The sequence below is a fragment of the Monodelphis domestica genome, chromosome 2, assembly GCF_027887165.1.
Source record: "Monodelphis domestica isolate mMonDom1 chromosome 2, mMonDom1.pri, whole genome shotgun sequence".
Taxonomy (NCBI): Eukaryota; Metazoa; Chordata; class Mammalia; order Didelphimorphia; family Didelphidae; genus Monodelphis; species Monodelphis domestica.
Window position 1 is genome coordinate 78,512,190 of NC_077228.1, and position 14,344 is coordinate 78,526,533.

The following is a 14,344-nucleotide window of genomic DNA, read 5'->3' on the forward strand; positions in this document are numbered from 1 at the left end:
CAGATCAAAAGGTCTGCACATAAACAGACATTTATTAAGTATCAACTATTTGCAAGGCACTCTGCCATACCAACATTGACCTGCTCTAGGACATTAGAACTTCATATAATCAAATTTGTTTGTCAGCCCTTGGTTTCTGATTCAGATCAAGGCCAACCTAGCTTATGTAGCAGCCTGGCTTCAATTTTATTGGGGAGTCTTATGGACAATACTGACAGTGTGTCTCAGCCTCGGTCTTCTCCAGAAGGCTCCACCAACATGGATATTCTAAAGGATTACTGGCAATTTTTTCATTAGGTCAGGATTTTGAATTGGAACCAATATGGTGTAAAGTCAACTCTGATCTCTAGGAGAGCTAGATGGAAGGAAATAAGCCATGGGATACCAGACATGTGGGAGAGGTCAGAATTATTAATGGTGATGTGACTCCCCCCATCGTTCCTAGCTATTCTTTTCCATCCATGACAGGATACTCACTTAGAGAAAAGGAAGGAGTGACTGAATACTGTGAGACAAATGTTCCCTAGAGGTTAGAAACAGGTTCCCATCTATATGGAAGGATTTAAGTCCAGTAGAGCACTGAAGCAGAAATATGGATTGGATGTCTTTGGGGATCATTTGGATCTTGTACATTGTAGGAATCTCCACTAGTTCCTGGGAAAAGGGCCAGTGGGACAGAAGAAGATAGTTGCTAGTTGTTGATTTAAAACAACAATAGCAATAACCATTTTAGTTTAAATTGTTAGGATTAACCCCAGATATCCATATATGCACATGTCCATATAACACCAAGTCAGTGGGGTTAGACTCTCTCCCTCTCTCCCCTAAGCTGCCTTTTTATGATTCCTTTTCTCTTTCAAGGCCCCCTTTGTGCACATTTTAAGTTGATTTCAACTAGATTCAAAATGTTGGGAAGAACTAACGAAGCTTGAGGTAAACTCCAAGGAACCTGAATAAGGAAGCCCTTAGTATCCCGGAATTTAAAAACCAACCCTTTCTTCTTTCTCTTTTGTCTAGTCAGCAACTGTGACTTCTTTTTTTTTTTTCTCCTGGATTTCAGAGTCAAACCAGCACTCAGGGCTGTTCTGCATGACCAATGGTAACTACTGGCTCCTGTTTGTCATAACAATGGTTCCATTAGAAAATCAAATGTACAAAATGACTTGGCTCAAGGAGCATGTGCTTCCCTCTTTTTCTCTGTTTAATATGCCCCCTACTGCCTCCCCCTGAGCTCTTAGCAAAAATATTCTGCAGGAATCAGATTGTTGGCACCTGAGTCATAACCTTGTTTTTCAGAAGAGACACAGGGAGCCCCCTCACCTGTCTCCACCTTTAAGGGGGGGGGGGAGATGTGGAGTACAATAAAGTTTAACTACACCATCCATTCATTTATAGTTTGTTAATTTGTGGAGGCACTGATCCCCTTGTCCAGGGATTAGCTGAGTGATTTGTTTCCTGAGTAATTCAGAAGGCAGCTCTATTCCTCTTCTCATATAATTTGGGGTCAGGGGTAGCAACTCAATAGCAGCAGGTGTAATAGGGAAAGAAAAAATTCATCTGCTTCATTACTGTGTAAATTAAAAAAAATTAGATACGATGATGGAAGGGAGCTCAAGTGGGTTGATTTTTTTGCTTGTGTCCTGAATTCTGAGTCCTTTCCTTTTCTGGGTGGGGCGGGATCTGACAGAAGGAGGGAATTTTCAGTAAGATAACAAGAGGTGGCAATGGAACAGACTTTTTTAAAAGCCCCGGATGTATATGCCTGTTACATCATCTTTGCATTGTTTAGCAACTGAAGACTGCTAAGACCAAGATGCCCTGGTCAGTCCTACCTCTTTCTTCACTTACCTTCACTCTCATTTGTAGTCCCAGCAAGTCAACCAGTATTTACTGGGAACTTGCTGTGGGTTCAGAATTGTGCTGATTATGCTTTCTTTCCAAGGAGCATCTGAGGCTGATAGTACAGTAGAAAGAGTTTGAAACTGGGCAACAGAGGACCTGGGTTCAAATATTGACTCTGCTACTTACATCCTATGTGATCATGAGGAAGTCTCTTAAACTTGTTTCAGGGCATTAATTTCCTTATTTGTGAAAGAAGAACTTGATGACTTCTGAGACTGCATTAGCTTTGAATGTATGATTATATATATATATATCTACACATAATTATTTATACATATATATGTGTATGTATATGTACACACATACACATTTATATGTGTGCATAGATATGTATGGGTGTATATATGCATGTAAACTACCCTTAGTGAGTTTTAAGTTATTAAGATGAAAATGGAATGCAAACTTTTGGAATATCCTGTGTGTACACACATGATACATGTATGTTTATAGATGCATTGCTATGTGCATGTATTTTGAGGACAGCCCATGTATGCATACATATGTGTATATATATATATATATATTTGTGTGCATATACACATATGTAAGCGATATACTTTTGGGATACCCTATTAACATATGTATATACTTTGGGGACCCTCTGTATAAATACACACACATATATGTGCCAGAAAAGAGTATCCCAAAAGTCTGGGTGTAATTTTAAACTTTAATAGCTTAAAAGTACACTAAGACTTTTAGAATATCCTATATGTACATGTGTGTACATATATACATGTGTATACATATGTGTATGTAATATATATATGTATATTGAGAAGCTGATGAAGTCTGTGCATGAATCTGCAAGATTGACTTAGAAGTTGCTTCCCTCCCCATGGTGACTTTGGACCTTAACTATCTTTTCTCCACGCCATTTGAGTATATGATTCTGGCTACAATCATTGCCAACTGCATCGTCTTGGCCTTGGAGCAACATCTCCCAGAGGATGACAAGACTCCGATGTCTAGAAGATTGGTAAGTGTTTTTCTGTCTTTCATCTTTTGTTCTCCCCTTTCTCCTTCCCTTCCCATGCCTGCTCTGTATTTCCTCCTTTCCTCTATTTCTATTCTTTCCTGTCCCCCATCCCCTTCAGTTTTTTTATTTTTCTGGTAAGAGAAAAGTCTTTGATAACCCCAATGGGAGTCACCAGTAAAAAGAAATATGTATCTTTTTATTTTTGACCCCAGAAGGCTATTGAGGTGATTTATTGTCTAATATTTAAAACCAGCAATTTACATTGTCTGTGAATAGCCAGAGACAAGCAAATGATGGGAAAACTATGAAGATTTTCTTGCTTTGAATTTCTCTGGGGGACCTTTGAAGTAGGTCAAAAAGAAAGGGGAGGTCAAGAAGAAGAGAAGTGGGATGGTGTTAGGAGGAGTAAGATTATACCCCCTATTAAGATATAAATGTGCTAATTTTTATAATAGTAACATAAGAAATACATAAATCTACATTCGTCTAAAGTTATTTAGCTCCTGGACAGAGTGGTAGATGTCTCTATTTTTTTTAAGAAAACAAGTTGTTGGAAGGCATCTAAGAATGTGAGAAAAAAGTGTCTTAGTTATATAATGAGATCCATGGGCACACTCTCCTTTTAATCCCACTCCCTGGACAAGCCAACAGCTCTTGATGTACAGAACAGTAGAAAAGCAAATGCTAACTTGGGGTAAAACCTCGCTACAAGTAGGTTCCTGATCAGCCCTGTATAACCCATTGATACATTGCCAGGCAGAGCTTCAATGTGTCTTACTCATATCTATTTATGTATCTAGCATATTGCTAGAATGTGAGTTGCTGAAACTAGTTACTGGGTGCCTCCCTTTTGGAGTCACAAAGAATCTGATGGATAGAGGACTCTCTTCTTTCCCTAGTGTGTCCTATCTTCCAACCTATATACACAAATGACTCTCAAAATCTTCTATGTGGATGCCATCAGTGGGCTTTTCTGTGGTCTCCTTGGAAATACCATCACTAGTATAGAAACAAAGAAAATAGACAGGGTTTGCTTTCATCCAGGCCATTGGTTAAGCGGTCCCTTTCAATTACTGCTATATATGTTTTTTTTTTTTTTACCCTGTAGGAGAAGACTGAACCATATTTCATTGGGATTTTTTGCTTTGAAGCTGGGATTAAAATTGTGGCCCTGGGGTTTATCTTCCATAAGGGCTCATATCTTCGCAATGGTTGGAATGTCATGGACTTCATTGTGGTCCTCAGTGGGTAAGTTTTTTCTTCCTTCCTTTATTTCCTTTCTATGGACTAATGGGAACATGAAAAGATTATGAAAATAGTAGGAATGAGAGTGGGAGAAAGACTACCCAGGTTTGAAGCTCACATGAGGCTGGAGGAGAAATGATCCACTATTCTGCCTGAATGGGTGGTGACTTATTCCAATGAGATATGATCTGTTTGTTACCATAAGACAAAACTAGAAACAGTGGATGGAAATTGCAAATCAGCCAATTTAGCTTGATGGAAGGGGCAAAAAAATTTCCCCCCTTTTAAAAACAAACAAACCAACACTTAGTACTACCTCAAGATAGGTTGTTTCAAGTGATAGTGCGTCTCCTCCCTCACCCTCATGGGAAATTTTCAACTAGTGCCTGGATTATTTGTCACATGGATGGTAGTTGGAGTTCTTTTCAGGTGAACATTGAACTAGATGGCTGCTGAAGTCTTTTCTGCTTCTGAAACCCAGACTGTGGGCAATGAGTTTTCAAGGGGATCATGGAGGAGCATGCATATTGTGTTTATTCTAGGGTCTTGGAAAAAGTGAAGATATTTTTGGTATGGGCCTGTCTGCTCTCCCAAACTAGATTCAACAGACTCTCCTTTATGAGGAAGAGGATAATTTCCCTTGGCATCCCCCACCTCTTCAGAAGTAGATTGCTTTGCTCTCAGAGGCATAGCATTTGGGGGAAATGCAGCTGAATGTGTGCAGGGATATGGATGGAGGATCCTTTGAAAGTGGTGGTCCTGACTGTCTTGCAGAAGAATTCATCTGCTCTCCAAAAAAGACAATGGTCCTTCCTGGTGACTGAGCCTATATCAATATAGAGAGTTGGTCTGTAATCAGATAATAGAGATGAGTGGACACCCTGGACCTTCCTTTCATCTTGATAAACCTCTTGAAGGTGACTGATACTTGGAGAGGGAGGAAAGGATTGTGGCTGTTATTGAGTCATTTCAGTTGTTTCCAACTCTTCATGACCCAATTTTGTGCTGTCTTAGCAAAGATAGTGGAGCAGTTTGCTGTTTTCTTCTCCAGCTCATTTTACAGATGAGGAACTGAGGCAACAGGGTTAAGTCACTTACCAAGTCAAATAGCTAGTAAGTGTCTAAGGCACAATTTGAAGTCAGAAAATGAGTCTCCCTGACTCTAGGTCTGGCACTCTATCACTCTGCCACCCAGCTGCCCCTAGGGAAAGGATATAAGAGTCCAAAGCAGAAAAATACAGAACCAGCCATCTGCAGCAAAGAATGAGGAGATGGCAATATAAAAAAAAGCTGGAATGGGATTTATTAAATCATCTAGCCCAGTAGACAAGGGCAAGGTGACTGGAAATAGAATAATATTGTCTCTAAAGGAAATGACCTAGAAAGTGGAGATAAGTAAAATCCAAGAGTGGGCTTGGTAAAATGATCCTGCACTGTGATGATTTTAACATATAGCTTTGAAATTCATTTTTCCTCAAGGAATATAGAATTCATTTGAACAAAATAAAAAAGTGAAAGGTTTCATGATATGAAAATGTGAGAATGGAAACTGATATTCAATAATATGGCATAATTCACTTTATAAAATTAGATTCATTCAACCAATTTAGAAACATTTAAATTAGTGGGGGCAATGATTCTTATTATAGGTTTTTAAAAACACGAGTCTATTACATTTGAATTTCTGTTAAATTAAAAAATGCTGATTAAAATGCTATTTCTGGAAGATGTCTTATCAAGTGTTTTATACTTGGGCAAATTTTTTAATGTTTATTAAAATTTTTAAATCTATATATTGTCCTAATCAAGACTCTGATGAGATAACAAATATATATGGAAATCCTATGGGCAAGTCAGTATGTCAAAATAGTAAGAAAAGTACTGTGCTTGTAGATGTAGACCTGGAATCAGGAAGACCTGAGATCAAATCCAATGTCAGCACTTACTAGTTGTGTGACCCTGAGCTTGTCAACTAATCTCTGCCTAACTCAGTTTCTTCTTCTGTAAAAAAGGGAATAACAATAGCACTTACTGCATTGGTATAAAATGAGATTTTTGTAAAGTGCTTAGCAAACCTGTAAGTGATATATATATATATATATATATATATATATATATATATATATATATATATATATATATATATAAACACTAGTTATGATGATGATGTTTAGGATTAGGATGATATATAACCATGTCATATAAGTATCAATTGAAAGGCATGGATATGATAGCTCTAAGAAGAGAAGACTTTTTATTCAGTTATTTCCAACTCTTCATGACCCCATTTGGGATTTTCTTGGAAAAAATACTGGAATGATTGGCCACTTTCTTCTCCAGCTCTTTTTATAGATGAGGAAACTGAGGCAAGCAAGACTAAATGACTTCTTAGGGAAGGCATAATCACTCTCCTGACATGAGGATTATTATGGTACAATGAAAAGAATGTTGAATTTGGAGTCAGGGATTCTGCTTTAAATTCTAGGGTTATGGGGGGGGGCAATTGGGTGCCTCAGTGACTTGAGAGCCAGGCTTGGAGGTCCTGGACTTAAATCTGGCCTCAGACACTTCCTAGCTGTGTGACCCTGGGCAAGTCACTTAATCCCAAATGCCTACTCTTTACTTGCCTTGGAACCAACACCTACTATTAATTCTAAAAGAGAAGAAAAAGATCTTTAAAAATTGAATAAAAATTCTAGTGCTGCTCCATAGAAGCCATGTGAACTTCAACAATTTGTTGAACCAATCAATAAGACCTTTATTAAGTGCCTACGATGTGTCAGGCATTGATCTAAGTTTTATGTTTTCAAGTACAAAGACTGAAATGATTGGTATTCTCAAGGAGTTTCCATTCTGATGGGGGAGACAAGTACATAAATAAGTATATACAGAACGAATATAAAGTGATTAAGTGTAAATAAAACAGAATAATTAACTATAAGATTTTTTGGGGTGGTGGAGATCTTTAGACCTTTAATTCATTATCTGCAAAATAAGGGGTTGGGAGTGCTTGCATGTGCCTGTAGGCAGAAGGCTGAACCTAGAGGATTGCTTGAGTACATGATTCTTAGCTATAGCAGTGTTAAAGCCAATCTATATCTATACTAAGTCTAACACCAATACACCAAGATGGCAAAGTAGAGAAAGAAAATATCTCAGTCATGTACAGAAGGAGGGATGAAATGGCTCATGTTGGAAAAACAGCATGCTTAAATTTCCATGCCAAAAAGAATTGTTGGTAAGGGGTTGGGGGGAAATGGGGGGTGGGTGGAGATTACCTAGCTGGTGCAGTAGGTAGAGAGCCAGACTTGGAAAAAGAAGGTTCTGGGTTCAAATCTGCCCTCAGACACTTCCTAGCTGTGTGATCCTGGGCAAATCACTTAACCCCAACTGCCCGGCACTTACTACTCTTTTGCTTTGAAACGGAGACAGTATCAATTATAAGATAGAAAATAAGAGTTAAAAAAAAAAAAGAATTGGGATTAGGCTGTAAGAGGCTGCCATACTTCCAGTTTAGGAAAGACTGGGAAACAGTCTCAAAAAGAAAAAAAGTTTGGACTCTCAATGACCTTAGCTATAAGATACCTTCTTGCTATAAATCTGTGTATTAAAAAAAACACCATGTGTTTCTCAGGGGGCCCATCTATAATGAATGAGTTCAAGGTATACAGAGGTGGATTTTGCCTCAATAGTCAGGAAATGCTTTCTGGTAGTGCTGTCCAGCCGAGAAGGTAGTAAATTTCCTTTCACTGAAGGTATTCAAGCAGAAGCTGAATGGCATTTATCAGGATCTATCTAGAAGGGATTTCTCAGTGAGTGAGAGGTTAGACTGGATCACCTCTAAGACTGCGTATAATTCTATGATTGTAGAGTTTTGTTGGGATTCCTACATTACATACATATTTGTACAGATATCAGTATGTGTTAGCCAGGAAAGGTTCTGGGAACTTTGATGAATCTACTGGTGGTTCTATTCTTCACGTTGGCTGTAAATCTTTTGGGGGGGGTTGGAGGGGCTGTAAACTTTGATGATATCTATAGAAGCTGTTGAGAGGAGCTTGTACTGTTTAAGTTCCCTGTAAAGATCATTGGGATCTGGCTATTCCCCCCTCTAATCCTCCTCCTTCTTTTCCCTGAAGCATGGTGTGGTATAAAGGATAAACAATTTAGAATTGGAAAAACTTGGATTGGCTCACTACTGGTACTTTGACATCATATTAATATGATTGAATAAGTCAAATGAATTTTCTGAGCTTTCTGAGTTTCTCCATCTAAAAAAGCATAGGTAAATGTATAAATATGACATAATGTGAAAGCAATTTGTTAACTTAAAGCACTCTACAATATAATTCTGTAATATTCTCATCTTCCTAAATGTTAGTCCGCTCTCCTCTTTACCAAAAGAAGAAAATTTCATGGCTCTTGGGATCTTGGGGTGAGTTCTGAGGGCCTCTGTCACATGAAAACACCAGTGAGTTCTGGGTAAGGGAGTATTTCTCTGGTACTGTCTTTCTGTTTCCCCCTGATGTACATTGTGGCTGTCCTTGTTGACAGCTGTTCTGTCCCACCTGGTCTCCAGGTGTCACTTGACATTTTCCTCCTGTGAACAGGAGGCATGACAGGTGCTGGAACACGGCACACTGCCCAAGGGGCTGAGGTGGCACAACTCACTGCTCACTGTGTGACAGAAAGGGAAAGAGAAGGAGAGAGGTACCCAGAGGTGGCAGACATCTTGGCTTAGTTAGTATAAAGGACAGCTACCTAGAAACTTCCCATTCTTTGTTACTGACCTTTCTGACCAGGCATAGGTGACACAGAAAATTTGTTTTGCCCTGTTATAATTTTCAGATTGGTTGTTGTAAATCATTGTAACATATTGACCAAAAGCGAAGATTATTCTCCATAAAGTTCTTCCTCCAAAATGTCATTGTTTTTTGGGAAGACTCTGGTTTCTTGAATTCTATGCCAGAGGAATTCAAGCCCTGGTCAATTCTCCGAAGATGAAATTTAAGTAAAAGCCTAGTGATTCTTCTGCCTAAGAGTCAAACTATCTAAGAATTATTGTTTAGTCATTGAGTCACATCTGACTCTTCATGACCCTATATGTCATTTTCTTGGCAAAGATACTCTAATGGTTCACCATTTATTTTTCCAGTGGATTAAGGCAAACAGCCATTAAGTAACTTGCCCAGGGTCACACAGCTAGTAAGTATCTGAGTCCAGTTTCAAACTGATATCTTCCTGGCTCCAAGCCCAGGACTCTATCTACCAAACCACTAGCTGCTTCAGCCAAATATAGAAGAGTGCCTAATTAAGATTGGCTGACAGGTAATGAATTTTTTTATTGTATTGTTTTATTTATTTATTTTAAATTTTTATTTAATTGATCTTTTCATGGTTACATGATTTATGTTCTTTCCCTTCCCTCCTTCAACCCCCTTCTGGTAGTCAATGCTCAATTCCACTGCATTGATCAAGACCTATTTCCATATTAAGTAATGATTTTTTAAATGCCATGGCAAACCCATGAAATGGATATTGTTTTCTTCAATGGCCTTAGTCCTATGTTCTTCCTTCTTCTGAAGTGATGGTAGCAGAGTGTCAGAAAATGGGCAGAGAGTATTAAGAATCACACAAATTTTAGTCCATCTACAAAGATTAATTTAAAGTTGATATTGAATGTATTATCTTTGCCCAAATGCCCATTGAATTGACACACTACTATAGGACTTGAGCTGTATCTATATTGATATGGCCATGGTAGATGAAATAAAAAAATCACAGAAAAGTTTCAGTGAAATGGAAGGATAGAGATGTCTTGCTCAGTGAATGAAGTAACTTGTGGAACTGAATTATTGTATATCAAAGGTAACAAGAAACACTATTTTATGACATGCTTGGTCATCTTACTTTTTAGTGTATATGATGAACATGGAACATTATGAAACTAACTGCAACCAACATAGAAAATGAAGGACTAGAGAAATTAATTCATGTCCATCTTGATGCTCTGTGATCTCAGTGCAAAATTGGAAAGAAAAATGGAAGAGGATGACACATACAATGTTGGAGGATATGGGCCATGATCTAAAACTGAAAGAATCCAAAGACTTGTAGACCATTTTGAGCCCTCATACAGCTATACAATAGGGATACTTTAAGAAGAAAGGTGAAAGGGTCTTGGCATGGCACGTCATCATTAAAATGACACTGAATCTTAGGAGATAGGAAATAACCTGTTATAGAAGAAGCAGTTGTTTCAGAATGAGCTCCTTGGGCATAGGCAGAGCACCAACTAGTTAGAGCAAAGGGTAAAATAAATATCAAATTAGGAGAAAGGATAACTATGAGAAGATGACATTGCTTACAATTAAGCATGACCTATTTAAACAAGCTGTGGACTGAAAAATTGAAAATGTATAAAAGTAAAGACACTGGCTCCATTCCTTTGATTTGTTTAACTTCAATGTTAATATTACATTTTAATTGTAACATTACCATGGAAATAATAGAAGTCTATGAGCAGTATCATTTCACAAAGGACTGTAAGGCAATTGAGCAGAAAATAAGTTTTCAGAGCTTAGTGTAACAAATCATTTCAGAGCCTTTGTAGATTAAATTGGGGGGGAGCCCAACAAACAGAGATAAATTGGAGCAGATCTATAGGCATTCTATAGTGATCTATTTTCATTCATTATAATAGTGGAATCAACATTTGAATTATCAGCAAAGTATTTTGATGGACTATGTAACAAAACAGAAATGACAGTTCAAGTAACAAGTAAAGGTGACCAGACAAGACTAAAGATATACAGAAACAGTTTACATTAGAGGATACACTATTTTAAAAGCACTGAGAAATCAATTTTCAAGATATCTCAAGGGAAAAATTGAAAAGAATGGAAAGAAAAGATAATTCTTCTCAAGGAAAAATACATTAATAACAACTAGTAAAAATAATAGCTAGTATTTATCTATCATTTTAAGGCTTGAAAATCATTTTGTAAATATCTCATTTGACCCTTACAATAATCCTAGGACATAGATTCTTTTATCATCTCCATTTTACAGATGAGGAAACTGAAGTAGACAGAGATTGAATAACTTGATCGGGGTCACACAAATAGTAAGTGTCTGAGGCTGAATATGAATTCAAATGTTCTTGGTTCCACATTAAATGCTTATCTTTATAAAATCTTTATGAGAATGGTCTACGTAAGGGTTGTAGGTGTGCTTGAGGAAGATATGAGGAGGCAAAAACCATGCTTTCAGAGATGATTTTCTCTAGCAGGCCTTTACATCTTTACAATCAGTTATACAACTGACTGGAAAAATACCAAAGAATGCAAGATCCTATTAGGTCTGTTTATTGATTTTTTTTAAAAAAGCATTTGATTCAATAGAGGAGAATCGATTTTTGAAGGTCCTTTTATACAGTGTACCTCCCACTCATAAAGATTGTATAAAAAAGACATTTGCAACTATAGAGACAACTTTATTTAAGGATCAGTTCAGTAGCAACATCAAGTTATATGTTAAAAACAAGAGAGACAGATGCCTATTTAGTATGTTTGTCATTGTCATGGAAAATGCCCAACAAAGAGCCCAAAGAGAAGGAAATTGTTCAAATATTCTTATTATGTAAGTGATGTGATTATTGTATTATGTCCTTTAATACAATTAACACTCCTTTATGAAATCTGTAGAAATGAGAAAAAGATTAGTCTAACTTTCCACATTGAAAGAACAAAGGAGATGAAAGATGGATATTTCCTTGACTGTGACACGCCTGGACAATCTTTAAATTTGTCCAATAGTATCTATACCTTAGATGGATCCTGCATATTGACATTCAGCTTGTTGCAGAATACTTTAAGAGAATATTAGGCTGGTTCACCTTTAGGAAACTATGAACTGCTTTCTTTATCTAAAATACTCAGTATCACAAAGGTCCATTTTTTTAACACCAATACTTTCCTGGTGATGCTATGTGGCTATGAATCATAAAATACCACAGTATCTGAAAAATCAAAATTGTAAGCAAACCAGAGGTTAGTGGAAAGATGTATGGTGGGTGTAAGTAAGCTGCAACAGATTGCCAACAATCACTTGTGTGAAAGATGTGGCATAAAATACATTACTAAGAACTTAGATTGACTAGAGAAAAGAGTGGTCCAGTCACGTAGCAAGAATTGGGAGGTGATTGATGGATTGGCCAAATGGTACTTTAGTACCTCTGAGATATTAAAATATTTAAATTAGGACCAGAGACAACATGGTGCAATGGATAAAGAGCCAGCCTCATCAAAATCAGGAATACTTAGGTACAAGTCTTGCCTCTGATATAAACTTACTTTATGACCCTGGTCAAGTTACTTGCCTTCTCAGGGTTCTAGGCAAATCTCTGGGACAATGGTCTCTTTAAGGCTATACATTGCAGAAGGGTGGCAGTTGACATTGGCAAAGGGAGTTGTCTGACCTGCAGTTCCTTATGTCAAAAAAAAAATAATAATGTTCAGTTCCTCTCTATCCTAAAGGAAGACCAGGAGAAGATTAAGTGGATTATCTAATCATGGAAAGAAAGAGAAAAATCACACAGATCAGAAAGCATGAAAGGATTATAAAGTATTACCCACACCAGGGAAAATTAATCCATCAAGTACGAAGGCAAAATTTTTGTGATAGGAGAACAAATACACAGGACAATGAGCATTCAGGGATATTATCCCAAACACTTGGTAAGAAAAGGAAGTTAGGAGCAGGACACCATTTCCTTCTGTTTACTTGTTCTTTCCCTGTCTAGACCCAATAGAAACCTCATAGCTCAATCCTGATTACTGATATGAGTCTACAAAGAAGAGAAACCAAAGGAGGCTGCTGTCAGTCTGGACCTAAGAAATAAACCTTGGAATATCTGAAACCTCCTTTTTACCCTGGTCTGGCTAAGCTAGATAGGGAAGCCAGTGCTTCTAGTCACTCACTGCATGCACATATCATAGGCAAGTTTCTTTGGAAGAAGTGTGACCCCTGTTCAAACTAACCCACTGGCATTTCTCTTAAGTCTTAACTAGCTTCCTAGTTTTTTTTTTCCAGACCAGAAAGGAAGAGCTAAGAAGCCAGTTGTCCAAGAAGTGACATAATAAGGGTAGAGAGAAAGATGTACTATACCTGGAATTTGCCCTGCAAACTCTCTGAGATTGTGGGTGTTGCTCTACCTCCCCAGTTTGTCCCTTCCCATTCTCTATTCTCAGAGCAAATGAAAATTAATATAAGGCATAATGCTCTGCCCTCTCCTGCCACTCCTCCCACCACTCATTCAGTTTTATTTTCATTTGAAGATATTGATGATTTCAAACCCACTTCAAATATACAGACACACAATTAAGGCACTAGCTTTACTTTTATTTTTTGCAAATTGAAGCATTCTATTTTTTATTTAACTCTTTTTAAAATTAATTTATTTATTTAGAATATTTTCCATGGTTTCATGGTTCATATTCTTTCCCTTCTTTTTTCCCTCCCCCTTCCCTGAGCTGATGAGCAATTATACTGGGTTTTACATGCATCGTTGTTCAAAACCTATTTCCATATTACTAATATTTGCAATAGAGTGATCATTCAAAGTTACAATCCCCAATCATATACCCATTGAACCATGTGATCAACCATGTTTTTCCTCTGTGTTTCTACTCCCTCAGTTCTTTCTCTGGATGTGGATATCATTCTTTCTGGATTGTCCTAGATCATTGCATTACTGCTAGTAGAGAAGTCCATAACTTTTGATTGAAGGCACTAACTTTAGATCAGAAAGTGGATCTATAACTACAATGGAATATATATGGCTACTGTACCATTGAAGAAGGCATTAGACCCAGTTGGGAGGTTCATCTCTCAGTTGCTTTTCAGTTGCCAAGGGAGGCATTAAACTACAGTCTCAAGATTTGATAATGCCTGTTATTGCTTTGGTGTTTCTAGCATAGTAATGGCTACTTTACCTCCTTAGACGATTGCCTGGAGTTGTTTCTTATTGTGAATCATGTTCTTGCATACCCTTTCATTGGATGGCTAAGCTTTCAATCTATCAGTCAACCTGATAATAGTATAATAGGAATCAAATTAAAAACTGCCACTGGTTGGTTTATTGCCTATTAACTTGCCAGGCAAACTGGCATTAATAGAGGGAAGGAAAAAGGAACTCTACCCTCCTCTTATAGTACA

General features: G+C 37.5%; 1 protein-coding gene across 1 annotated transcript in view; it reads left to right on the plus strand.

Moving 5' to 3' along the window:
• The window catches only part of CACNA1E (calcium voltage-gated channel subunit alpha1 E), a 667,319-nt gene that overhangs the window by 270,199 nt on the left and 382,776 nt on the right, over positions 1 to 14,344 (plus strand). The window contains exons 4-5 of the mRNA XM_056815619.1: positions 2,776 to 2,881; positions 3,990 to 4,129. Of these exons, the coding sequence (XP_056671597.1) occupies positions 2,776 to 2,881; positions 3,990 to 4,129 (246 nt within the window). The remainder of the gene's footprint in view (positions 1 to 2,775; positions 2,882 to 3,989; positions 4,130 to 14,344) is intronic.